Here is a 27,897-nt window from a genome sequence, read left to right on the forward strand (position 1 = left end):
GCAAGGGACACTAGGAACAGGAGCTTACAGGGGGGACTACACCTTGAGAAGATCGAAGGATTGTTTAGGTCACAATGACAAGCAGACAGATGACAACAGGTGAAATCCGGGCAGAGATGGCATGCAGAATGTCAGCATGAACTGTGAGGAACAGACCACTAGAAGATGGCTTGAGATTTAAACATGCCATGCTTCGTTTACCACTAACGTCATATCACACAGATTTGCATGATGTATAGCCAGAATCAACTGAGACACCGAGTGCCATTCTACACCCATTAAATTAACCATGCCAAATGCGTCACTAACTGTGCCGACCCTGCGCTGATGCAGGTCAAAAGGACAAGAAATGGGAGGGACGCAGAAAACAGAACACGCAGTAAGTGCGGAGTTGTGTTCCATACGTTCATAAAAGGCGGCACTAACTGTGCAAAATTAGGAAAGGATGAAAGAACTATTGTACCGTGAGATCCTCAAATGTAATTAGTACTATTCGTACTGCTTGTGTATCACTTTTCATTCCAACTTGCCACTGTTCGTCAGGTCAAGATGCAATTATAAGTTTTCAAAAATTCTAATATGCAGTCCAATTGAAGAGAAAAATTTCTCGGCGAAAACGCACAATTGCTGAGACAGTAAAAATGCTTGTGCCGAGGCAGAGATACGTCAGTAGCAGCTTACATTAAAAGAAAAAAATATTTTCCTTGTAGTATACGTTATGGGGGGAGGGAGGTTATAGCCTTGCTTTTCAACGACCTACTTTCAGTACAGGTAAAAGACTTAAAAATGATTTATATAGGGGAACAAGATTTACAAATAACGATTACTACGTAAAACAATACTGTAGGGTGAAGACGATTTCTTCTGTTGCTCTAATAGAGCATCAGTGCTAATTCTCGTTATTAGGTATAATATCTCTACAAACTGAATTGGGATCCAGCTGCTGAAGAAGTTAGCGAAGGACACATAGCAAGCTGAAAGCAAGTGGTAACTCGAAACTACATGAGAAGAGGGGCTACGTTCACTGAAGAGATCTTGTGCACTTGTAGGCGATCGTTCACAAAAAGATCTTGGAATAATAATGAGGAAAATGTGATTTCCATCATTTATTTCCAAAAATACAGGGACAATAGTATTATTAGGTTGCCTTGCTGCAATCTGAGTTCTGTTAACAAAGGATCAGGGAACAGGGCAGGTGTTGTGATCCATACAAATAAAAACAATAAGGCGTAACCAACAATGGTAATTCTATTTTCTTTATTCTGTATTGTATGAGTCTGGATTCAAAAAATTACATGGCACAATCAGACATTTTTATTTCGGTAAAGAAACTAATCAAAAGCGAAGTACACAAACACGTGGTCTGAAATTATGCTTGATACGATTGTGGACTTAAGTTTCAACCATCACAGACAACACAAGAGAGAGAGAGATAGGAGAAGGTCTCATCAATATGCTGTGTTTACATAGCAAACAACAGCTGCATTTGGACACGTCTGAGACAATCTGTCAATACTTGAAGGGAATAATCAAACGAGTTCCATAAATTCCTCTATAATTATAATCATTGCATACTTTACACACTGCAATTCATTCGACGTCTTTTCTCCAAACATTCCATATCTACGGGCATCCCGCCGCACTTTCGGCGATGTTCTGGCAAAGCCTCTACAGAATGGCGGTGGTTGGCGGTCCTCATCAAGGTGTGCTCAAGCCGGTGTCAAAACAAGTGAGGAGCACGGTTGCCTTGCCCTCAGGTCACTGTCCCAACATACGGGCGTCGGCCTTTCTTACAGCTGAACCCCGGCAGGAAAGCATCTTGGCTGTCAGTGCTTCTGGCGGTCTGTAAACAAGGTTCACATTGCGCTGTAGGACAATGTTCACACACAAAAAGGTACATTATCGTGCTATTAGCCAATGGCATGACCACCAGAGACACCGCATGGGAAGGGAAAGAACCACAAGAGGCTACCAATCACCTGCCTATCCCATTACTGATGGAGCTGTTATAAATTTTCTGGATGGCCAAGGAGAAGTGAGACGGCGAATGCCAGGGATTCCAGTTGGATACTTTACTTCGACAGACAGCAGTTCAGGAGGTCTTGGTGGAACAAAGAAAGGCTTGAGGGAGGAATGATTTTTTTCGGTAGGCATGGGAAACGCTTCGGGAATTCCAGCATTGGATGGAACTAAGGGCAGGAAAATGGCAGATATTACACACTAAAATACTACCTTTGTTCGATATGTATAAACCAGCACCAAGAACCAATCCAAATTAAAGGACTTCTAATCGACTTGCTTCACAGTATTCTACATAAACACAAACATACATTCTAAATAAAAACAGAACTGAGTACTACACAATTTAAAACTACTTCTCAAGTAGCATTTACTAGACAAAAAATTAAAAAACAAATATAATTTATTTTATTATGCTACTAATGGGTCACTTAGAATTACAGCTTGTCATTGTTTATCGAGGCGAGAGCCGATTATAATTTTCCAAACATAATAATATGGAGTTCAATTGGAGAAAAAAATTTCTCGGTGAAAATGCACAGTCGCTGAGGCAGTCCTTGCTTTTTAATGGCCTACATATCAGTGTACTTAAAAGAGACAAGAATAAAATGTTTCTAGGAGAAGAAAATGTATGAGTTGCGATTAACCAGGTACACTACCATTCTCAAAAGGACTGTATTCTAAGTTATCGTAATTAGTTGTTATTCGGTTATTCTCACTGGTTGCTGAGGAGTGAACTCATATCGTAGAAATGATATATTTTATAGCTGACATAATTTATTGCTCACATAATTTCACATCTTGGAAGACGGTTATGATGGTCTTATTTCGCGACTGTAGCTATCGCGCTATCATTTTTATGAAATGTAGGTATTGACTAAAATGTCATAAAATAGTTTACAAGTCTAGCTGTAATCCTTTGTTCTGTAATTATTGAAAGAAATCTCCGTTATCACAAATGTAAAGTCATTTCATCTTTCAAAGTTTCATTTACATGTTCCTTTATTTGCCAGCTGAAACACAAAGATCCTACTATGTTTCCTCCAAACCATTAGCTGTCAACGATTTTCTGTAGATGATAAGCCTGACACCTTGCCAGACACCTTCGCATGCGGACAGCTTAAGTCAGAATTTTCTGCTATGAATCCCTTACTAACCAAAATCTGTTTGTAACATAGCGGTTCAAATAACTAACAAAAATTACTGCAGATGTCGTGGTTAATGTTGCTCCTTACTAACGCGGAGACATCGCCTTCGATTCCTAGTTCTGTTTAGATATTTCAGTAGCAAGGTCGTCTTTAACAAGATACATTCAACACTATTGCGCGAAATCAAAAAATAGGACTCTTATTTCCCACACCACAACATACATGTTTGTGGAAATAAGTGATAAGTTTGTCACAAGCAAGACGCCCTCCCAGGCCCTCTTCTGCCAGAATTTAAGGAAAATAAGTACGACTCGAAGACACTACCTCTGCACCATACCGTTCGTTAATGTTAGGTATTCCAAGCCCGCGGCAACAGTTCCACGACCAGTCAACTAAATTAGCTTACAATAGAGTGTTACAGGATATACGCGTCTTATAAGATTCAAATGAGAATTCACTCTTTATTCACAGCCTTCGGAGGGAAGGAACAGCACGGTTTAACGATCCGATGATGCTGAGGTCATTACAGACGGAGGGCAAGCTCGGATTGGACAAGTGTGATGCAGCGGATCGTCCGTGGCCTCGAACCATTCACGCAATTAAATGAGGTGATTTGAAAGAAGGTGAAAAAAGCTAAGTTAGGAGGGCTGGAAGAAGATTATTTGTGACCCGTTCATACCAAACAAGAGCGACCTCGCCAGTTCGCTCTGTAACACTGTTCAGGCGTGCTGGCAGTAGGCAGCTACGACGTAAGATACGCAGCAGCACGGGTGGCACTTCCAGTGACGTTTTGATTCCATCCTATCAGTGAACTTGCACCTCCAGTGACGAAGAGACGCGAGGTGAAAATTATGCCCTAAGGGCGCGAGCATCATCCACGCAGCGCAAAGAGCAACTTCCCCCGATCCCCTTCCAAAATCACTATAAGAACGCCGACGGCGAGTTAATTATCGCACTACCACTGGTGAGAAGACGAGAGGTTCACAGAAGATGCTAACAACAAAGTCACAATGTACTCAAAAAGTACTGTTCTCGATCTCCATTTATTTTAAGCATGTAAGGCAGAAAAATCTGTGTCTATTGTTTAACCAAAGGTGGAAAAAAATCATTTCAGAAGTCTAGTACGAGTCTGACAATCATGCAGAGCGCTTGTTGCAGTAAAATCTCAGGATTTGTAGGTTTAGGGGAACCAAATCCAAGGAGGAGGGTTGAAACCCATTTGTCTGCTAAGAAACACTGTTTTTCGACGATCTTAATTTTTAAAAAAATGGAAAACTGCATGGTTTTTGAAGAAGATTGTCCCTTAAAACGCAATACAAAAACACCAAAAGAATATGGAAATTCGCTGACCGAAAACTGGAAACACACTCTCGCGAAGACAATACGAGTAGCTCTCACCACCAATGTCAGTGCTTAATTTTCATAGAAATTCAACTCGTGGCGACAGCATGGCGTCTCTTATCAGAGAAGCGGCGACTACGCAGTACGACATCGATCCGTCCGCCTACGTCACCGCTCGAAATATCTGACCAGGAGAACAATCCGCCTCTCTCACTAGATTTCAGGTGCAATGCCCCAGGCAGAATTCAGATGTTTTTAACTATCCCATAGGCCATCAGGACATAAGGTAAAAGCTGAGAACTATGGTGGCATGGTTACTAGAAACACAGTTCACCAATTCAAAGCAGAGGGAACAAAATAAATACTGAGTGGGGTACGTGTAATTTATTTTCTTTTACTCTCAACCACTTGAATAACCTCGGAATGTTCATTGAAACCGCGTCCAAGGTTTTCTACCGGCTACCTAATAATGTGTTGGCGAGAGGAGACTTGGACCAGAAACGCGGGCACGTGGCGACTTATTTATAACTCCACGGAACCAGGGATCCAGCGATGTTTTGCGCAGACAGCTCAGAGCCTAAGACGAAACGCTGCTGACCTGCAGAGGTGACCGTGGGACGAAGCAAATATGGTGCGACAAACCGTGAGCACGAATTGGAAGCCTCTCGCCCTAAGAACGTAGCTCTATACGCTCCGTCGCCGTAACATAGAACATATTTGAAGCTCTCAGTCAAATTTGATGGTAGCTGTATCAATCTTATACATGTAAGGAACTCAATTGCCCCCCCCTTTGTGGAATAAATAAATAATTTATTTATGGCAAAACGTTTAGTAAGATCCTGTCGTATTTCAGGCCCCTTCTCAAACGACTATCTACACTTTCTTTTATCACTGCGTGTGGCCAAGAGCCTAGCGTTGTGCTCTGATTATTCTACATGACCATACAGTGTGAGATAAAATTGGTTACCTCCGGTAGTACTTTAAAATCAATTATTAAATTTTCTATTACCTTTGCTTCATAAAATTGTTTCTGTTCAGGAGGAGAAAAGTTGGCCGCACTCGTCCCTGCATTGCGTAACTAAAAGCAAATCAACCACTGTGTGTCACATACTATGGCTATCTCGAGTGGTACTTACGAGTAGATACGACAAAAGATGAGCGAATTATATTTTCTAATTATGAAGATGTTTGTACCTGTTTTCAAGGCGTGACACTTCAGGCACTGGTTTCTTCTGTAAGAGCGTCAGGCTCCATCGGCGAGAGGAAGGCCATCCGGCAGCGAAGTTACATCGAATGAAATGCCGAAACTTGGGTGAAGTGAAACGCGTACTGAATGAACGTTCAGAAAAATAAAAAGCGGCCAGTGTCTCTGTTTCAACGGACGGCATGTCGTCGCCATCAAAGACAAGACTAACACAGGCGAAAAATGGCCAATTTCTCTACCGCCGGAGTTTCTAGTCCTTCCTCGGGCATGGGTGTGTGTGTTGTTCTTAGCATAAGTTAGTTTAAGCTACTTTAAGTAGTGTGTAAGTCTTGGGACCGATGACCTAAGCAGTTTGGTCCCTTAGGAATTCATACGCATTTTTTGACCAATTTCTAAAAATTTTCACTACACCTCATACTTAAATAATTTACTGCCTTCGGTCGTTATCATAGTTTGAATTATGTTGTTCTCAAACATTTTAAGAAAATTTCATACTGCGTACATAGTGCATACCTCTACCAACAACTTAATTTTAAGAGTTTGCTACGCATGAAGTTCAAAAAGGAAGTTACGTATATCGTTACGTGCTAAGACAACTGTGCAACAACAGTGGCAAACCGTCAGAAAAAGAGTACGTGTTCAAGGTTTCCTGCAGACAGTTCTGCTGCGGTACGGATAACAGGTGTAGAAGTGTGGGAATGAGATAGTACGGCAACTGGAGACGCATTCCAAAACCGAAATACAGGGGGTAGTAGGGTTCTTGTGGGCAAGACATTTAAGTTGCACACAGATTCACCATGAAAGTCTTGCTTTATGTGGACCAAATGCAACGTCGCGCCAAGCTGTAGTGAAATGATGCCAACAATTTGAACAAGGCCACAGATTTGTGGGTGATGCTTACAGACATCAACTACAAACGACGACGAAGGTCTGCGGGAGAGAGATTTTTGAACAATGAGGACGATCTCACAGCGGTTCTCGATTGTTCCGTGTCTAAGGGGCGGATTTCTATCGTCTAGGAATACAACGATTTGTAGAACGTTCTTACAGAGACTTTGTGACGATGCTGAAAAACAGTGTCAAGTATCTGTGTCATTTTGAAGTGTAGTGCAGAAATCAACAAAAGTTACTTGGCCTGCCATAATAATGTGTAACTTCCTTTTTGAAGTCCCTTCGTATATTTGACTTGTATTAAGCGCTCCGACGTTTTGGAACTTAATGAAGTAATTAATGTTCGAAATGCGCGCTTTAAACTGGATGTAACCAGTATAATAGGTGCGTTACTGCGAACCATACGTATGTTTGAAACTGAGTTCTGTTGCATAACTACAGCGAAGAAAACGTACACAGACTGACAGTTTGCACAATAGAGGAAACGCGCACAAATAATGGATGCTCAAATTTCACGTGTGAGCAAATATCTAGAAACGACTGTGAGTTTAGTGTAGTGGCCACACGTTTAAGACAGCGTGCTGCTGCATGCATGACACTGCAGGATGCGCTAGCTAAAGCGGATTGGCGGTATCCTCGTCGTGTTCTATCAGCACGCGGAAGTAAAACCAGCTTTTGTCAATAAAAATGCTATTTTGAACAACAAATAAAGGCCTGCGGTACTGCTCCTGCAGTATACTATCTGTCACTGCTCCGTGAACACTGATTTGTTTTCTATTACCGTCTCTGCGTCGACTTACACCTTGGAACTGCACTTTTCTCTCGGTATCGCATTTTGTCGCCGTTCTCTCATGTGCCACTGGATGGACAGTAGATTTTCAGACCTAAATGGGCAAGGGCATTTACGCTTGTGGCAGTGCCTAACAGATTCATAGTTCGGCAATCCTAACTTCGGATGACCGTTGCGTGCTGTAGTCTCGTAACCGGTACGAATCCATCACTCAATAAAATGGTGCAGTACAGGTAGAAAGATGTGACTGTAACAAGGCACCAGGGTATGCTAGAAGACGAACTATCCTGTGTTAAATACGATACGGAATAACTTCGAAGCAGATGCCCTGAGAATGTAGCCAGGTCCGCGCCTGAAGCGTGCTAATCACAGACTGGTAGGCAACATAGTTTACATCCCAAATGTCTTTTCCCTTGACAGATGCTGTGCGTTGGGTTCGTTGGTAATGCATAGATGCTCACAGACAACGCGACCATTTCATACGACAAACAAATAAAAATTAACTGCTTTTTTTAGGATAACAAGAACTGTTACTGTGCATGTTTATGCCGTCTGACACTCCCATACATAGCTCCAGCCGAAGACAAAACTGACGGCAACAACTGCAATCAAATAATTTAATAGAGCGGGAAAATGCATGGAAGGCAATCTTTTCCATTCCACTCATTTCATTTCATGACACCATATCTCACAATATATTTCTCAAGTATGACGAAGGAATTGTTTTTTCGGCGATTGCACTAACACGGGGAGAATAATAATTATCCCTTTTTCCAATTACTGAACAAGCTTCGCATAATCTATTCACAGTACATATATGATCCCGTAGTAGCTACCGGCTAAAACAGGACAACAGTTACAATTCACTTAAAACTACAGTGAATAACACCCGAAACAGAAGGACATCGACTATGATAGGTCTGCGGATTTATAAACTTACGCTCCTCATAACATTTACGGGTAGTTATATCGTGGACGATTATATGATTAAAGAAGAGAACATGAAGGTTATATTGATATATGAATTTATTACATCAAAATCGCTCAATAACTAAAATGTTCACTTTAGCTGTTTCGGCAATTTACTGCCATCTTCGGGTGTGACTAATTTACTAACAGTTTCGTCACGAGACATAACATTTCAATTTAATTTCGGTCTCTCTTATTGTGTGACGACATGGCGTAGAGTTAATTGACATATTTATACCACCTCCTGATGTTCGGAGTGCATAACTTGAACTTTTATGCATCACGACGAAGCTGTGGATTATCACGTCTGAAACTGGCAGTAAATTGTCACAACCGGTAATGTGAACATTTTAGTTACTAAGTGATCTTGCAGGAACATATATAAGTTCGCATAGTGCCGTTCGACAAGTGAATTATTAGAAAAATGAAAGTTGTATCTGTACTGCCCTGTCGACCTGATGCATTTACACTGTACACGTGCTCAATGAAAAAAAAAGTAGAAAACTAACATTTGTTGCTGTACTGAAGGGTTATCTTGGGATTATATTGAAACAGTAATTGCAAACTACGTATAACTTATATCAGTTGCAAAGCCATTATTCCGAATCATATATTGAACCACCTAGCTAGAATACCAAAGCATTATATGCCCGTAACAAGTGATGTCGTACACTTATGCAGTTTTGCTGATGGGAAGAAATATCTGCTGCTATAACACACCGGTGTTTAAGGGGAGAAGAAATTAACCACTTTCTGTAAATGGAAGTATGTGAACTAAACTCATAAGATTTTATGTATCACTTTACAAGCAAGCAGAAATCCGCAGTGCAATGTACATTTGATATGAAAAAAGAAAGAGGAAAGCGTGCAGAACACCAAGGAAATTAACGACGTTTTTTCTTTACCGTGGTTTTACGAGGATACAGAGATTGTTATAGGGAAAATACGCTAAAATTCCATAAATCAAAAGCGTTGAAGCTCATCCTTTACGAACTCGGATTTACTGCGACGAGAAAAATATTTTGGACGTTTTCTTCAGTGAGCTGTGGACGGAAACTCGTCCAGCGAGCAATCACTTCGCTGGTACCTCGCCGCATCTCTTTCGCAGTACAGTGCGATAACAGTCCTCAGCAGACGACGAATAATAACTGCAGCTGTGAAGAGCCAATTGTTAACTGGAAGAAGAAGAGGAAACGCACGTGGTGGTCATTCCCACATTGTCTTTCAGTGTTCCATGTGTATGAGAGAATTCTTTTGTTGTATGCATCTTCGTCCACTATGTTCGGATGTGATAAAAGCGATAAGGCAGATAGCAGCGATGGAGGATTAGTGTGTAACTATTTAATTTGACGGAAACGGAAGTACTAGGTCTAGAGCTTGGACAGCAGATAACAATAGTCCCTTTATACACTTACTTCCTGAAATGGTGTAACGTCGCCAGCCTCCTGTATAAGAATGTTCAATTTTTTGTTGAGACCGCGCTCTGCAGATTTATGCTCACTAAAATATTCAGTGTGCAATATCAAAACTGTAAAGTATGTTACAGGGAAATCTGAATACATCTCTCCAACTATGCGCCCCGCGGTGCGACAAACAAAAAAGCAGGGAAACTGGAAGTGAAACTCCAACCTTCAGTGAGCGGTTCGTGACACAGGCGCTGTACACTGAAGCGGCCACCGGTAGCACGACCACCTGTTTACGAGTACTTCAGGCCTACTTTCAGCAGCTGCTCGTCACTGCCGCAGTCTTAGTAAATATGTACGTATATCCGCATTTCCTACACTAGATAATGATTCCTTCCATATCCCTGCTACTTTCCCAACAGTCTTACGGAATCATTCGTCAACATTCTTCCCGAAACACGCAACTTTCAAACGTCGGTGCTGTTGGTATGCACAAATTTGAAAGGAGGAATAATTACGTGTAACGTTCCATCGACGGTGAGGTCATGAGAAACGCAGCAGAAGCTAGAGAGAAGGACGGAAGGGAGACATGCCGCGTCATTTTTTAAGTAGCCATCCCAGCACTTGTATTAAGCAGACATTAAAAAACCTAAATCTCGATGGTTAGACGGAGATTTGAACACCCATCCTTCTGACTGTTAGCCCAGAGTCTCACCACGGCATCAACTCGTTTGGGCGTATGTTCGTTTAAGAAACTGGAATTCAGACAATTTGGGGTGATAAATTTTCTATGAATTCTTCATCTGTGTGGCCAGTGTTCGTAGTTGCTTTACAATTAGTAAAGGTACTAACCCCTGAGGTCTCAAGGGGAAAATATTACATTGCAAGTAAATCATGGTAAAGTTAATACTCCACATTTTATTCAAAGGCAGTCATAATTTATAGGTAATGCATTAGCTAATTACCATTATTAGATCTCCAATGCTATGTTACATACCAAATTAAGTAGGAAAGTTCTGCTTCATACCCTACTGCAATCGCATATTTTACGAGGGTACAGTTATCAAGGGTTAAAATCAGTCTTTGTAACTACAAAAAATTTATAGTATTTATATTACCATACGCGTTTCGGCTTTTTGACATAAAAAACATCGTCAGTGTTAGCATTTTTGTCCAGTTTCCGCTTACATCCAGTATCGTCTGCATGCACATTTTCCAGGTAATCATGCGTTTGGCACTGATGATTTTGGTCTAATTTCAAGCTGGTTTGCAGCAATACACATTTTCATTATAGTATACGACGCAATATACTCAACTGGTCCTGAAATAACAGTGCCAAACGCACGGATATTTGGGTGTGTTACGCAGACGACACTTCAAGATATAAGCGGAAATCAGACAAAAAAGACTTCCGCTGAAGATATTTTAAAATTAATAAAAGAAAAAGTGTACGTTCATATAAATACACAATTTGTAGGAGTTGCAAAGAAGGATTTTAAACATCCGTATTACTTGTCTACGATTGGATGTTTCGTCCATAATGGGCGGTGTCTTGGGGGCTACGACTGTTGATAATGTAAATAAAACAGTTTACTGCGTCAGTCGCTCATTTTTCCACTGCGCGCTTCGATGACTCCCACCATCATTTTCCGGTGGAGACGACTTTCCACAGTAGCGGGCGAAGTGCAAGACAGATTATGTTGTGTCTTTTGCTGGTAATAAAGCTGTTGTCCAGAGAAAGCAAAAGACGCAGCATAATCTGCCTTGCACTTGTTCTGCTGCTACTATGAAAAGGCACCTTGCTCCTCACTAACGCCAGCAACGTAACGATGACAAATCTCCACCTGCAGATGGTGTGAAACATGGGAACGTCTAGTGGAAAAATAAGTAAGTGGCTGACGCTGTAAACTGTTTTATTTGTTCTTCTCTAAAAACACGAGTATAGTCTCCCGTGAGCATATAACAAACTTAGGAAGAACAATCGAAACACGCAAATTTACCAACCACGATATCGACTCAAACGCAGTCGAGACGTTTCGAGTGCTTCCCTTAGACATGCATTGTAAAATGGAGCATAACTCGTGAAGCTGTCCCTCTGTCGAGCTCACGGCCCCTGCCTGGCACTCTGTAGGCGGCAGCTGGCATGTGCTCAAGCGGCTGCGGCGAGGTCTGTTTCTGTGCATACATCTGACCTGCATTCGCCCAACTCTTCCGCAGCCGCGATGTTAGGCAGAAAGACTGTGGTTTCTCGGTTGAGGCGACGTACAGAAAGCACGTCGTAACGCGGTGGAGTCGTAGGGTTTCCACCCGAGGACAGCGGTGCGAACCACCGGCCATTACTTAGCCGGAGAAACCACACAGTGCACGCTAAAGCTGAAATGGGGCTGTGACCGTGCAATACGCGCGGGCTGGCCGATTTTGATTTTTCGCTACCGCCTAACGATCTGCGTAACAGTGATTGTGTAATATACCAGACGGTATCATAGACAATGTACAGTAATCGTTACATATTTATTACTGGAATTTTAATTGAGAAGCATGGAATATACTGCGGTCTTTGTAAAACATACTCTCAGCTGAAATAGGAATCTTATTACCAAATCGTATGATTATAAGAAAAAGGACCAAGAAAATATTATTCATAATTAAAGGAGATCTTATTATTTACCGCCAGTAGCCGCTTGTAAAATAAATCTATATATGGTACCAGATTCGGTGGAAACGGTCATTATCAGCAAGAAAAAAACGTTATGTCAGCTTGTACAACACCACTGATGCAGTTGGGTAAATAAATATAAACTTATATAAATTCATCATGCGCCACTGTCGCCAAGGGTAAAATGGATTACTACAACTGAGTAATCATAATAAACTGTCCAGTTCTGTGTTTCCTATTACTATGTGGAATGCAATCTGCGTATGCACGCAGTTCCTAGTGGAACATTTATGTGATTGTCTTGAAATATTTACGAGCTGCAGTGCGCCACATGTACTAAGTGTGTAATAGCCCCGTAAATTCCGAGAGACTCTTCCACGTTTGTTTATTTAGTATCTCTGTGGTACGGCTTAAACTAATTCTGTAACGAGTTGTTGTTTGGTGTCTGCCTGTTTACTAGCTGCCACTATGCACATACAAACCGTACCGCTTGCGCAACATCTTGTTATTCATAGCAGAATATTGGAAAGTGTTGGATGGGTTTGGACAGTAACATTACCAAGTATCCGTCCTCACAAACAATTCTCTGGATATTTCGTCTTTCGAAAACCTATGCTTGACGGAAACCGCATTCCAATACACAATTCACTAAGGCGGCAATGAAGGGTATATTCTGAGGCGACCAAAGTCATGGGGATACCTCCTAATATCGTATCGGAACTCCTTTCACCCGGCGTAGTGCAGTAGCTCTACGTGCCATGTACTCAAAAAGTCGTTAAAAATCCCCTGCGTAAATACTGCTGTAGTTATCTGTAATTGTGAAAGTGTTGCCGATGTAGTCTTTTGTGCACGAACTAAACTCTTGATTATGTCCCAAAAATGTTCCGTGGGACTGGTGTCGGGTGATTAGGGTGGCCAAATCATTCACTCCAACTGTCCAGAATGTTCTTGAATCAAATCGCGAACAACTGTGGGCCGGTAACATGGCGCATGGCCATCCATAAAAATTCCGTCGTTATTTGGCAACATAAAGTCCACGAATGGCGGCAAATAGTCTCCAAGTAGTCGAAAATAACCATTTCCAGTCAATAATCGGTTCAGTTCGACCAGAGGACCCGTCCATTCCGTGTAAAGACAGCCCACACCATTATTGAGCAACCACCAGCTTGCACAGTGCCTTGTTGAAACCTTGGGTACACTGTTTCGTGGGTTCTGTGCCATGCTCGAACCCTACTATCAGCTCTTACCAACTGAAATCGGGCCTCACCAGACCAGGCCACAGTTTTCCAGTCGCCTAGGGTCCAACCGATATGGTCACGAGCACAGGAGAGGCGCTGCAGGCGTTCGTATTACGAAAGACAATCGCGTCGGTCGTCTACTACTGCCATAGCTCATTACCGCCAAATTTCACCGCTAAAGTCCTAACGGATACATTCGCCGCACGTACCACATTGATTTATGCGGTTCTTTCACGCAGTGTTGCTTGTCTGTTAGCACTGACAACCCTACGCACACGCCCCTGCTCTCGGTCGGCCACTGTGTTGTCCGTTGTGAGAGATAATGCCTGAAATTTGGTTTTCTCAGTACACTCTTAACACTGTGGATCGCGAAATATTGAATTCCCTAACGATTTCCGAAATGGAATATCCCTTGCGTCTACCTCCAACACCCACTCTGCGTTCAAAGACTGTTAATTCCCGACATACGGCCATAATCATGCCGGAAACCTTTTCACATGAATCAAAAAAATGTTCAAATGTGTGTGAATTCCTAAGGGACCAAACTGCTTAGGTCATCGGTCCCTAGACTTACACACTACTTAAACTAATTTTGCTAAGAACAACACACACGCCCATGCCCGAGGGAGGATTCGAACCTCCGGCGGGAGGGGCCGCGAAGTCCGTGACATGACGCCTCAAACCGCGCGGCTCACGTGAATCACCTGAGTACAATATGACAACTCCGCCAATGCACTGCCCTTTATACCTTGGTGTACGCCATCTCCATATCTGCATATAGCTATCCCATGACTTTTGTCACCTCAGTGTAATATGACTGCAGTTTGACCTGGCATATAATTGCAAACATTTAAAGTATATGTAGATGTAATACAATATGTTGTGTCTAGACAAGACAGCCTAGACACAATGAGAGGAAGCCGAAAGGCACGCGCTAAGCCAAAAGGAGGATGGCGTGAGGCCTGAAACAGGATACGTAATGAATGCTATAAAGAAAAGTACGTAGCTTCTGGAATACTTAACTTTAATCCATCCTTTTGGTACATCTGGAGATTGTGGCGATACAAGTGAGACTCTTTAGATACATGCAATGTTACAAATGGCGCCTTGCTAGGTCGTAGCCATTGACTTGGCTGAAGGCTATTCTAACTATCTGCTCTGCAAATGAGCGAGGCTTCGTCCGTGTGCATCGCTAGCTACGTCGTCCGTACAACTGGGGCGAGTGCTATTCCGTATCTCGAGACCTGCCTTGTGGTGGCGCTCGGTCTGCGATCACACAGTGGCGACACGCGGGTCCGACATGTACCAATGGACGGCGGCCGATTTAAAACTACCACCTAGCAAGTGTGGTGTCGGGCGGTGACACCACACAATATTTTCAGCTGCACCAGATGTTTTTGGAAAGAAGTTCATCGGACATATTTTTCTAACTGAAAGGTGTAGTTAACTTCCAGTTTCTTTAAACGGTTTCTTTCGTGTGTCGTATAACCCAGGACAAAATAAAATAGTGGAAATCTTGGTGCCCATTCTTGCTTTTACTTAATATGTAAGTGTGAAAAAGGTCGCAATGCTATTATCGCTGGCAAGTACGATTCTAGTTATGGTTTTGAAATGAACGATGCCACGTGTACCGATACCTTTGAAAATTACGAATATAGCTAGGTCCGAAAAATTGTCAGATCAAATATCCATAGGATCCGCAACTTGTACAATAAACAGCACGGTATCTCCGAGCACTGATTCGAACAGATTTCAGTTTTCCTCGAGTTTGTGAAGGAACCCAGACGGTCGCGCAGGGAAGGAGACTACAACTTCGGTGACAGCTGCGCGCTGCGTTGGCTCTAAGTGCGCTCATGCAACACAGGTACTCCTACTTGCCGGACAGCATTCCGGTTAGTCGGCCTCGCGAACAGGCGGCAGGAGGTTACTGCTCCGACGGAACTGAGAGCTTAGCAACAAATGAAAGTAACCGCGACCCGGTTTCGCTTTCAGACTAGACTCGCGATGGCTGCTACATCTGCTGCGGTTCTGACGCTGCCCGCGTCAAGACGACGAACTGCACGGAGAGGGAAAACTTTTACGGAATAATCTGCTGAAACTACTAACGAACAAGGGACGAATTTGCAGTTAGGACGACTCGTTTCCTGAGCACCTTATTTATTCACAGCGAGGATCCTGTCTGAACAATATGCCAGTCGGAGATGTAGAAGCCTAGTGCCAATTAGTGGACTGTTCCAACGCAAATACACTGACGGAAACAAAATTCAGGACCAAAGAATAATTAATGTACAGTAATGAAATTTCGGGAATACGTCTACGTAACATATGTGATTAACACCGTAAGATCACAGGTCAACGTAAGCGTGAGATAAGCCATTGCAAAATGTGAAATGCTGGTACATTAATAACCGTATAATCGCCAGAATGTTGAATGCAAGCATGCAAACGTGTCTGCATTGTGTTGTATAGGTGCCGGATGTCAGATTGTGGGACGGAATTCCATGCTTGTTGCACTTGGTCGGTCAACACGGGGATGGTTAATGCTGTCTACAGGTGACGATGGTGTTGTCGTCCGATAATGTCCCAAACGTGCTCGATTGGAGACAATCCCGGTAATCGAGCAGAGCAGTGCAACATGTCGACACTCCGTAGAGTATGTTGGGTTACAACAGCGGTACCTGGACGATCGTTATCTTGTTGTAAAACACTTCCTGTTCTTGAATGGCAGCACAACAGATTGAATGACCATATTTATGTACAAATTTGCTGTCAGGGTGCGTAGGATGACGACAGTGCTCCTGCTGTCCTACGAAATCGTAACCCAGCCCACAACTCCAGTGTAGGTCCAGTGTGCCTAGCACACAGACAGGTTGGTCGTACATCCTCAACTGGCCTCCTCCTAACCAACACACGACGATCACTGGTGCCGAGGCAGAACCAGCTTTCATCACAAAACATAGCAGACCTCCACCCTGACCCCCCAATGACCTCTCGCTTGACACCACTGAAGTCGAAAATGGCGGTGCTTTGCTACTGCAGATGCAGTACGCTGCGAAAGAGCCATACGCCGAACACGGTGGTCTTCTCTCTCGGTAGTGCCACGTGGCCGTCGGAGCCTGGTCTTCTACATTCTCGTGAGCACCGATGCCAGCAGTCACGTTCAGTGGCTACTTTCCTGCCAAGTCTTTCTGCAATATCGCAGAGGGCACAGCCAGCTCCTCGTAGTCGTATTAAACGACCTCTTTCAAACTTGGTGAGGCGCTGATAACGGCATCTTTGTCGCCTTAAAGAGATTCATAATAATATCAGCTCACCACTTCCAATCTCAAATGTAACTAACGCTCACGAACGTTATAGCGTGTATTTAAAGCAAACCTGATTTGCGTTCTCATAATGGCACTACTAGCACCCCTCTTATAAGATTGACCGAAATTTGAAAGGATATCGTCTGTCACATGTAGAAGCACGCCTACCAACTTTCGTTCGTGTCGCACAACTCCTCCTAGGTGTTCCGATTTTTTCCCCATCTACATCTACATCTACATTGATACTCCGCAAGCCACCCAACGGTGTGTGGCGGAGGGCACTTTACGTGCCACTGTCATTACCTCCCTTTCCTGTTCCAGTCGCGTATGGTTCGCGGGAAGAACGACTGTCTGAAAGCCTCCGTGCGCGCTCTAATCTCTCTAATTTTACATTCGTGATCTCCTCGGGAGGTATAAGTAGGGGGAAGCAATATATTCGATACCTCATCCAGAAACGCACCCTCTCGAAACCTGGACAGCAAGCTACACCGCGATGCAGAGCGCCTCTCTTGCAGAGTCTGCCACTTGATTTTATTAAACATCTCCGTAACGCTATCACGGTTACCAAATAACCCGGTGACGAAACGCGCCGCTCTTCCTTGGATCTTTTCTATCTCCTCCGTCAACCCGACCTGGTACGGATCCCACACTGATGAGCAATACTCAAGTATAGGTCGAACGAGTGTTTTGTAAGCCACCTCCTTTGTTGATGGACTACATTTTCTAAGCACTCTCCCAATGAATCTCAACCTGGTACCCGCCTTACCAACAATTAATTTTATATGATCATTCCACTTCAAATCGTTCCGTACGCATACTCCCAGATATTTTACAGAAGTAACTGCTACCAGTGTTTGTTCCGCTATCATATAATCATACAATAAAGGATCCTTCTTTCTATGTATTCGCAATACATTACATTTGTCTATGTTAAGGGTCAGTTGCCACTCCCTGCACCAAGTGCCTATCCGCTGCAGATCTTCCTGTATTTCGCTACAATTTTCTAATGCAGCAACTTCTCTGTATACTACAGCATCATCCGCGAAAAGCCGCATGGAACTTCCGACACTATCTACTAAGTCATTTATATATATTGTGAAAAGCAATGGTCCCATAACACTCCCCTGTGGCACGCCAGAGGTTACTTTAACGTCTGTAGACGTCTCTCCATTGATAACAACATGCTGTGTTCTGTTTGCTAAAAACTCTTCAATCCAGCCACACAGCTGGTCTGATATTCCGTAGGCTCTTACTTTATTTATCAGGCGACAGTGCGGAACTGTATCGAACGCCTTCCGGAAGTCAAGAAAAATAGCATCTACCTGGGAGCCTGTATCTAATATTTTCTGGGTCTCATGAACAAATAAGGCGAGTTGGGTCTCACACGATCGCTGTTTCCGGAATCCATGTTGATTCCTACATAGTAGATTCTGGGTTTCCAGAAATGACATGATACGCGAGCAAAAAACATGTTCTAAAATTCTACAAGAGATCGACGTAAGAGATATAGGTCTATAGTTTTGCGCATCTGCTCGACGACCCTTCTTGAAGACTGGGACTATCTGTGCTCTTTTCCAATCATTTGGAACCCTCCGTTCCTCTAGAGACTTCCGGTACACGGCTGTTAGAAGGGGGATATTCAAATACACGCCATTACGATCGCGAAAGGGCGCTACAGCACTCCGTCTTCAGGCCACAAGTAGCCCATCGGGACCATCCGACCGCCGCGTGGTCCTCACCTGAGGATGCGGATAGGAGGGGCGTGTGGTCGGCACACCGCTCTCCCGGTCGTTATGATGGTTTTATTTGACCGGAGCCGCTACTGTTCGGTCGAGTAGCGCCTCAGTTGGCATCACGAGGCTGAGTGCATCCCGAAGAAAGGACGCCACAGCCATATGAAAATGCAATAGAGAAATTAAATGGGAATCTTTGGAAGAAAGAGAACGCCTTTCTCTCGAAACTACGACACATAAACTTAGGGAGATGGTATTCCACGTTGACGGTGCAGGAATTCAACTGACTCCATCGTATAACTACCTTACCGGTAATGCGAATAACACTAGAAAGAATACACAAAGCACGGGGGTAGAGCCGGCCGAAGTGGCCGCGCGGTTCTGGCGCTGCAGTCTGGAACCGCGAGACCGCTACGGTCGCAGGTTCGAATCCTGCCTCGGGCATGGATGTGTGTGCTGTCCTTAGGTTAGTTAGGTTTAACTAGTTCTAAGTTCTAGGGGACTAATGACCTCAGCAGTTGAGTCCCATAGTGCTCAGAGCCATTTGAACCACGGGGGTACACAATTTGTCATTCAGTCATTAACTTCCACTTCCTCCTCCTCCAGAAGCGAAAAGAATATGACAAGACAACGACACCTTAGTATCAGTGCGAAGACCTAAATCAAGCATGCACCGCGGCTTGCGAGGCGAACACGTTGATGTACATGTCTAAACAAAGTCCCTCAGATTTTAGTGGCAAACTGCACACGAAAGTGAGGAGCAGAATTCTACGCAAAAAATCTAGGTGCTGGTAGTGACTTGCACAATCACAAACAACGCTCACTCTCATAATTCCGGACATTTCGGTGACTGACAGTCTTCTCCATGAGGCACTACGACCGATGATTTTTTGCTTCTATTTACACGGACTCCATCTACAAATCACGACTACTGACGCTTTAGAGTTGTACAGCATCATCTAACATAAACATTATTCCCAATAGTATTCAGCTGGTTCTCGAAATGCAAGGCATGTAACAACCGAGAAGTGTCTTGGTTGTGATAACGACGGAGTGCACAATATTTTAATTTGTAAAGTTAGTAGATTTCCCTTGGTACGTCAGATTTACTGAGCAGTGTAACAGGCACCATAATAAACAGCGCGCCATTAGTCTGTTTTCACGAATGGCTTTAGACCACGGTCAAACGCACGCCAATCCCACTCCACGTGTCAGCGAATACAGTTTGATGTTGCCAAGTAACAACGTTGAAACCTCTGCATAATGGTGTAGTCGAATCTGATGTAGCATTGACTCTAGATTACTACACCCTCGTAAAATTAAGAGTGCCGTTGGTACCAATTCGCGGTTTTCGAAATAAGGGGTTACACTGAAAAAAAAAAAAAAAAAGACATACACGATGCGGAGGAAATAGCAAAACTTCATACCCAAGCGCTTGACAGGTACACCGTGAAAATTTTGTATCATTTCTGTTGCTAGGTATGCGTCACAAAGGGTACACGAGACATAGTTTAGTCCACGAGAGAGAGAGAGAGAGAGAGAGAGAGAGAGAGAGAGAGAGAGAGAGAGAGAGTCTCTTGCATCTACGAAATCGGATATCAGCTACGAACATACTTCAGAAGATTACAATTTGGATACCGAGGGATCTGCATTATTTAGCGATAATACGACTCGCGTAAATCACGTTCAGTTTCAAAGGCGTATTCTCATCCCAGCCAAATAACGCCGGAAGCCTTTTCGCGCATCCTTGTCATCACAAACTATGCTGTACCCCATCCTAGTAATCCACCTGGGGAAATAATTATGTAACCAAGGACATAACAAGTTTCTGCAAGGCTCTTCGACGACATCTCATAGCCATGGAACACTAAGGGGGCAGGGGGAGGCCTGTTACATTATTACTAACCCCTTATTCAAAGGAAGTTATAATTTATGGTTTAAGCATTAGTTAATTACAATTATAAGCTCTCCAAATCTATGTCGAATACAAAATAAGTACAAAATGTCCCGTTTTACGCTCTATACTGAGAACATCAGATTGGCGGGAACCGCGAATTGGTACCAGCAGCAAACATAAATTTTAAGAGGGTGTAGTAATCTAAGATTAAAGAAATTTGGTGAGTAAACGAACGGTTACATTTTTAAAGGCACAATGTCGGTTCGTAACATTTTCTGTGAACCAACAAAAGTAAAAACGGCAGCTATGTTCAATAACTAATGGCGCTCATTAATCGATCTTGTCTGTACAATGTGACATTTTAACGTCGAAGATTTTGTTATTTGTCATTTACAGATTTGAAATAGCTAACTGCTGGGTCCATATATAAATGGATACCCTTTTTCTGATAAGTGAAGTGTATCTCATACAGAAGAATTCATTCACTAAATAGTCTTCTCCCACGGCAAGCTTATGTAATTTTAAAAATACTTCATCCTCTCAATGCTCCGTTACAGGAAAAAAACATATATTTGTTGCAAAAATGCTTATTTGCTTATATGGGGTATTCCCTACTATGTTTCGATATAAATGGCTAATTTTGAATCATTTTCTGTGGTAGAAGGACATCAGTCATTTTCGCCCACCCACCTTCATTTATCATGACTTCAGATACTATCCAGATTGTTGCAGCACAATTTCCAAATTAATTTCTCCGTCTCGTCATGTTAGTAGGCTCCGTTATGTTCGACAAAACAAACGACAGACAGCAATCATACTTTTTAAGCAAATCTATTACTTTGACAGCTGCGTGGCATTTCCATGGGCACAGAGAATCCAAATGCATTTCCTGTGTGGCTAAATCCTTCCAAATTCTTCCAAATGTATTAGGCGACTATCCGATGTCGCTGGACTTTACGTGCTGACAATGAGTTGCCACGATGACATTCAGGCACAATACCCACTTATATTTATGGGGGTTGGATCAAGACAAAAGTGTACAAACGAAAACAAATGGACAGGTAGATCCAAATGATCGTATCTTCATGAAATAGTATTTTCATTTTTAAGTTCCTTTTTATTCTACACTTTCGAAAGAACCCAAAAATGTGCAGATGTTGACGGTGCAATTTTTAACGTTTTTAACGTTTTCAAATTTCAGATCTGAAATACCTCTATATTGATGAATTCATCCCTGGAACCAGTCAGCAAAGACAATAATTATGTGCATACGAACTTTATGTACTCACAGGGTTATTTACATCTTCCCACAGAATCATAACATCTTCATCTTCACTAACATCATCTATAACAAAAGTGGTTAGATCCGATTTAGTTATTACTGAAATACGATGCAGTAAGACTATCTTGCCATTTTCACAAAATAGCTTAGCACTGCTGGATGAGATAATTCAACATGCTTAATCTGAATAGTACAACCTTCCCTTAACGTTTACAATGGTTACCGAAAACACTTCCAGTATTGTGAAGCTGTAGAGAGATGGTGATTGTAGAAAATCATACAATTTCAGTTTATGATAAACAAGAGTTTGCAGATGCACAAGACGCTAAAAAGCGACGAGCGATGAAAGAAAATAGAGAGCTCTAATCGGACCTTATTCAGCGTTCCTAGTTAAGCATACGTTACGCAGCGCACTACCGAATTAACTCGAAACTGTTCTGCTTAATTGGTGGGCAGAACCGACACATAAATTTCTCTCTCTCACGCACCAGGTAATTCCGACTCATATCTCGAGACAGCATTCCTTATCATCATCTTATCTTCATAAGCTCAGTATCTCCAATAACACACGTACTGTACGTCGCTAAGACTGACGACATATGGAACGTTTTTCTGGAAGAATGGCGCCAGAATTTGAAGATTCATATGCTTATTTAAGGCGCTTTATGAGAAATTTCCATTTTTAGTCAATTGTACATTAACGTTTTACACATTCTGACAGAACAAGGAAATCCTGTTACGCTACTACCAGCTCGCAATACGAAATGGCGTCTATTAACATTTACACAAAACGTAGCAGTATATAGACGCAGATATTGAGAAACAATGAGGAAAATAAGATATAAGTCGTATATCTCGCGAATGAAAGAAATAATATTAAAGAACAATAAAACGTCTGGTGTCCACTGAAACCTAGTGATTTTCTCGACGCAGTTTAGTATGCATGTAAAGCAGAACAAACACTAATAAATCATCTTATGCATTACAACCCTTTATCAACTATCAGTATTTCCGCGAACTCGTCAAACGATGATTTGGAAGTATGGAATCAATCCATTGATACCAAAGGGCTGAAGAGAAAATGAAAGAAAAATCACCAATCAAATGGATTAATGAACATAGATATCCAAATTTTCTAATGATAAGAGACGAAATTAATTGTCCCTTCATCCAGTCGGTCTTCGGAATAAAATTGCATGAGAGGTACTGTTAGCGTTCTGATTGGCGGTTAAATCCACACCAATGAGTAGCGATGACGATCAGAGAGCTTACAATTGTTAGTCTTTGGAAGAAAGAGGTTTTTCTCCTTTAGGTAAATCATGAAACGAAGTTTAAAGTAGACGGAAAACTATTATATTGTCTCATACTGCATTCCAATAATGCAAGGAAGCTCAGTGCACCAGCCAGCTTATCTGGCTGCAATATGCGGAAAAAACGTACAAAGAAGCGACTAATTGGGTTACCAACTACGCTTATATAATTATGTGGTTTACGAAACTAAGGCAGTACTTTTTGGTGAACCATCTGCACGTTTTCAGACTTCCATCTTCAGCCACATTCACGGTGAAAACTGTTGGAATTCTGAATCGATGTCTTCGATGACAAACCATGTGTTCTGCAGTCTCTAGAGTATTTATATTCCGGTACAGAAGTTATACAAATGGCCCGAGTGAATTGGTTTTCACTGTGCTTTTTTGATAACACTGACTGAAAGTGAAATAGTGGGAGACAGGATGAAGAACTTGATATTAAGATTTCCGTTATACTTATAAGAAAGAGATTGAGTTAATCGCTGCCACAGCAGATCACCATTTAGTTGATGTCTTAGAGCAGATGCCCTGACTACAGGATGCAGTGCATGAAGCTACAGGCTCGGACCACATAATGCTCGATAAGACAGTGAATCAGTTCAATAATTATGCTTATACTGCAGCGAAATAATAATTCGGGACACAGTTATAAGATTTTCATCTACTTTAAAATGGGCCGCACTTGAGTGACGCAACATACAAAGCCTAACATTATTAATTCATTCAAAAGTCAAATTGTTTAGTCACCCATTGAAGAAAATCACAAACCAATATTCTGTCACAGTGGAACAATTTCCTGCCTGACCATATATATCTTCAAATGTTTCCATTATATCCTCGTGTTAACAATATTCGCAGAGGGCAGAAGAGGCTTAAGTTCATGCACACTGTACGAAAATGCATTACTGCATCCTACCTTATACATTGCACCACATAAAATTTTGGACTATGTCTATCGACAGCATTATCACACAGGTGTACACCATGTCTTTCACAATACATAACAGAACGAAACAAATCCAAACTATCACAATAAACCCTTCAATTTGTACGAATAATACGTATCGCTAACCAGCGGATTTAACTTTTATGTACTATCAACAAGAAAGGTTAGCAATTTAAACAGGGAAATTTTGTGTTATTACGGAGTGCCTGAGGAAACGCAAAAAAATAAGAAAAAAAATCGTAAAGTCTTGGAATTATATTGTTATGCCGGATTAAAGCCGGCTGGTACTTCAGTTTCTTTTGAAATTGAACTTCCCCACAAAGGCAAACTTCTCTAGACTCTAGATCTACAGCAAAATATGCAGTATAGTAAATTCATCTGATTGTAAACTGATCAAAGTTGTTGGAAATGAGATGTCAATCTTATCAAGAAAGTAGTCCACGTTCCGAATGGAAGCAATTCGTGACTGTTTATCTGGTATTAGCCTACTCTCACAGCTTCACTCAGATACACTTTTTTTATTCAATATAATAATTATTATTTTTACTTCATTTCGAAATATACAGTGATACGAATCATTTGCGTAAATCTTGATAGTAAAACTAGTAATATACGGTGGAGGTATATGCTTTGGTCGTCTTTATGTAGTTGCACATAAGGGGCAAATGTTGGTCTGGAGGGGGGGGGGGGGGAGATACTATAGATTTCAACATTATTTAACGTTTACACTATTTTGTGAGGCTTGAGTGTAGTTCTCTGTAAAATAAGCCATCTGGCGCCAATGGTTAACCTTCTGAAATCCATGAATGTCATTTACATTTCTCTACCATAGCACCAGATTAATAGGAGGAGCTTGCTCACCAACCATTAATTTCTTTTTGTTTTGTCTCCAAGACACTCTAAACTACACTTGTGCAGTTGATAGCATAATTCTACACAGAGGCCCCACCTACTCAAAAGAATTCTGATGTCAGGCAAAAAGATTCCACCTTTCATTGCACATAAACAATTTGTACTTACTACAATTATATGCGGTCAGTTGCCATAATGAATGAACCTGCAATTCTGACAAGAAGTCCTATAAGGGTTACTCACAGCATGAACCACTTCTTTGTGCAATAATTACCAGAACATCCAACAGATAATACAACCCTCACCTTCTCATATCTGTAATAACTGATTTATTGGTGTGGTATCTTGCTTATTACTGGCTAAAAGAAACAAAATATTGTAACTATCAGTATTCCCTTCCTTTCCCACATACAAAGAGAATTCCTTGCTTTCATCATAACAAAATGCAATATGCATCAATAGATTATAGTTTGAAATACACACTGTACACACAAAGTCTTAACTACAGGATAAAAAAAAAAATCCTTCACCAACAAAAATTAAGGCATCTACCTATGGAGTACATAGGTTTAATGGGTATGTAATCAGTTTACAAAACTAAAGAACAAAAGTGAGACTCAGAGCTACTATAGGAGCAACATGCATATCATAATGCCTGAGAAGATTCTCTTTCATGCACAACTACTGATACGAGGTAAAATAATGCAAACCCTTAATATTTCAAGCAAAATGTGACATAAATGTTCACATGAACAAAAACAAGAATTCATAACATTCTTCACAACCCAAAAAGGAAAACAATATAGTACCTATTTCATGTGCCAGCAATAACTGCACAAGAAAAATTCTGGTATAGCTTTACTCACAGTAAACCAACTAAGTAAATAATCAAATTGGAATGTGCATTTTCTTTACTTTACAAATCTGTAGTCATGTGAGAGACTTGTGTGAAAACTATCACTTCACCCCAACTTTTATAAATTTCGGACTGTATTGAAGAAAGAATATCCACTGAATCCTACATGAAATTGACTATTTCTGTGCTTCATTCCACAGCACATAGAAATAATAAGAAAAATTAGTAGATACATGAATGGTTCTGCAGTTGAGAAAGAGACACACACATCCCTATGAAATTATATACAAAATTTCAAGCAAAAGGAATTTTCTGTTTGATGTAAGACACTTTGAATAACAGAGTTTGTCGGCCTAAAAAAATAATCCTATTTAAAAAACCCCAGAAAACGTGAAATGGTGACACAGGAGTGATTTATTACTTCTTTAACACAATGAGATCCTATTGCTCTTCTAGGCCACAATTTTGTCTTGATTGCTGGTTGATAATACTGTATATTACACACTTAAAATAATAGCATGGGCACGATTTGCTCCTTTGCTTTAATGCATTTTCAAGCTAGTAAAGAGGCCATGTTGAATGGCTGTGTTATATTACAGCGGATCAATAAGTATGGGCAGCTGAGGTTATGTTAAATACTGACAGCTTTACACACATTTGTCAAGATTTGCATTTACTGTACTTCTTGCGAAACATCTCTCAATGAATGCTATCATAACACTTCCGCAAATACTAAGTATAAGAGAACAAAAAGGTAAATGCAGTATTCCCCTTGCGGCTGACGTTAATAAAACGCGAATGAAATACTAAGACAGATACCAAGCTGTCGATTCACACTGCAACACGTATAAAATACTTAATACACATACACGCATGGAAGCTCACCTATGACAACAAAAACACACTGCGTAAACATAGCACATACACAAAATAACAACAACAATCATGCAAAACATGGTAATAAAACTCACCGGATAAGGAAGCAGCACTTCTCTGTTTTCATCCATGTTGGTAATTTCAAACGTTGGTGGTTGAGGAAAAAGTCCTTTGCCTGGGTATGAAGTACTGCGTCGAAATTTTATCGGTGAAATAACCATTCCGGAGTGTTGATGATTAAATGTTGGACTAGGTTTCCTGTTGCCTAGATTGCCCATATTACCCATGGTTTGAAGTGGATTCAAATTTGGTACAGATCTTCCTCTATTCCACGGTGACAAACCTTGCATGTTAGCTTGGTTCTGCGGGCCCGGTGACCATGTATTTTGCTGAGGACTGGACCAAGAAGTATAACCCTTATTAGCCATAAACATATTCTGCGGATGATTTTGGTGCTGGATCTGGCGAGATAAATTATGTGGAAAGTTGTGAGTTGCTGTGATGGCTCGCCTTTGTGGAGGCTGTCCTTGCGACTGTGGTAAGCCTGCGATCTGAGGTCCTAAACTAGTATTATATAAAGGATTTGGATTAGTAGGAGGAAAATTCTGAAATGCTAAGGTCCCATTTACAGCAGGTACATTTAAACTGTGCAAAAGACCCTCCTCCATCGGTCCTGAAGACCACAAGCTAGCCGTGGAAGTATTACTAGAATTAATCACGTTAAGACTAGGTTCAGATACATTAAATCCAGTTCCGAGCTGGAGCGGAGCAGTAACGGCAGGCCCGATCTGTGACTGTTCGTTCTGCTTGTTTTCAGTCTGCACAATGTTTCCAGATGAAGTTTCATCTTCTTTGGTTTTCACTGCCTGCTCTCCGTTGACATCTGAATTCGGTGAAAGTTGCTGCGTCGTTTTTACAGCAGTTTTTTCTATCAGAAGTTCATCTTGCATAGTTGAATGCTGATGTGACGAAATAGTATCCGGCACAGACGTTGGTGTCGTAAAAAACAGCGATGAACTACTAGTCGAACTTGCGGGAAATTCCACAGATGAAACAGACCCAACGTTAGAATTGACACTAAACTTGTAATCCCCCATTAGTTCTTGAAGCTGCGTGTAGTCTTGATAGCCGGGGGAGGGGGAACCGTCTTGTACTCTCACACGCACACGTCCTTCATCTGC

At 41.7% G+C, this 27,897-nt stretch overlaps 1 protein-coding gene across 1 annotated transcript; it reads right to left on the reverse strand.

The window, feature by feature from the left end:
- Positions 1-1,240: 1,240 nt before the first annotated feature.
- Positions 1,241-27,897, reverse strand: LOC124795478 (cytoplasmic polyadenylation element-binding protein 3-like). The gene is made up of 2 exons (XM_047259516.1): positions 26,812-27,897; positions 1,241-1,843 (listed from the first exon to the last, which is right to left on the reverse strand). Exons 1-2 carry the CDS (start codon positions 27,811-27,813, stop codon positions 1,754-1,756), a joined length of 1,092 nt encoding a protein of 363 aa, XP_047115472.1. The 5' UTR covers positions 27,814-27,897; the 3' UTR covers positions 1,241-1,753.

The sequence above is a fragment of the Schistocerca piceifrons genome, chromosome 4, assembly GCF_021461385.2.
Source record: "Schistocerca piceifrons isolate TAMUIC-IGC-003096 chromosome 4, iqSchPice1.1, whole genome shotgun sequence".
In the NCBI taxonomy this organism is placed as follows: Eukaryota; Metazoa; Arthropoda; class Insecta; order Orthoptera; family Acrididae; genus Schistocerca; species Schistocerca piceifrons.

What these genes read in the sequence shown, in the direction of transcription:
- LOC124795478 (XM_047259516.1), bottom strand. Translation starts at nt 27,813, where the DNA reads ATGGGGGATTACAAGTTTAGTGTCAATTCTAACGTTGGGTCTGTTTCA. An exon ending in AAGTGCTGCTTCCTTATCCG is followed by an intron (nt 1,844 to 26,811) that starts GTGAGTTTTATT and finishes CCTTGTTTACAG; the next exon opens with ACCGCCAGAAGCACTGACAG.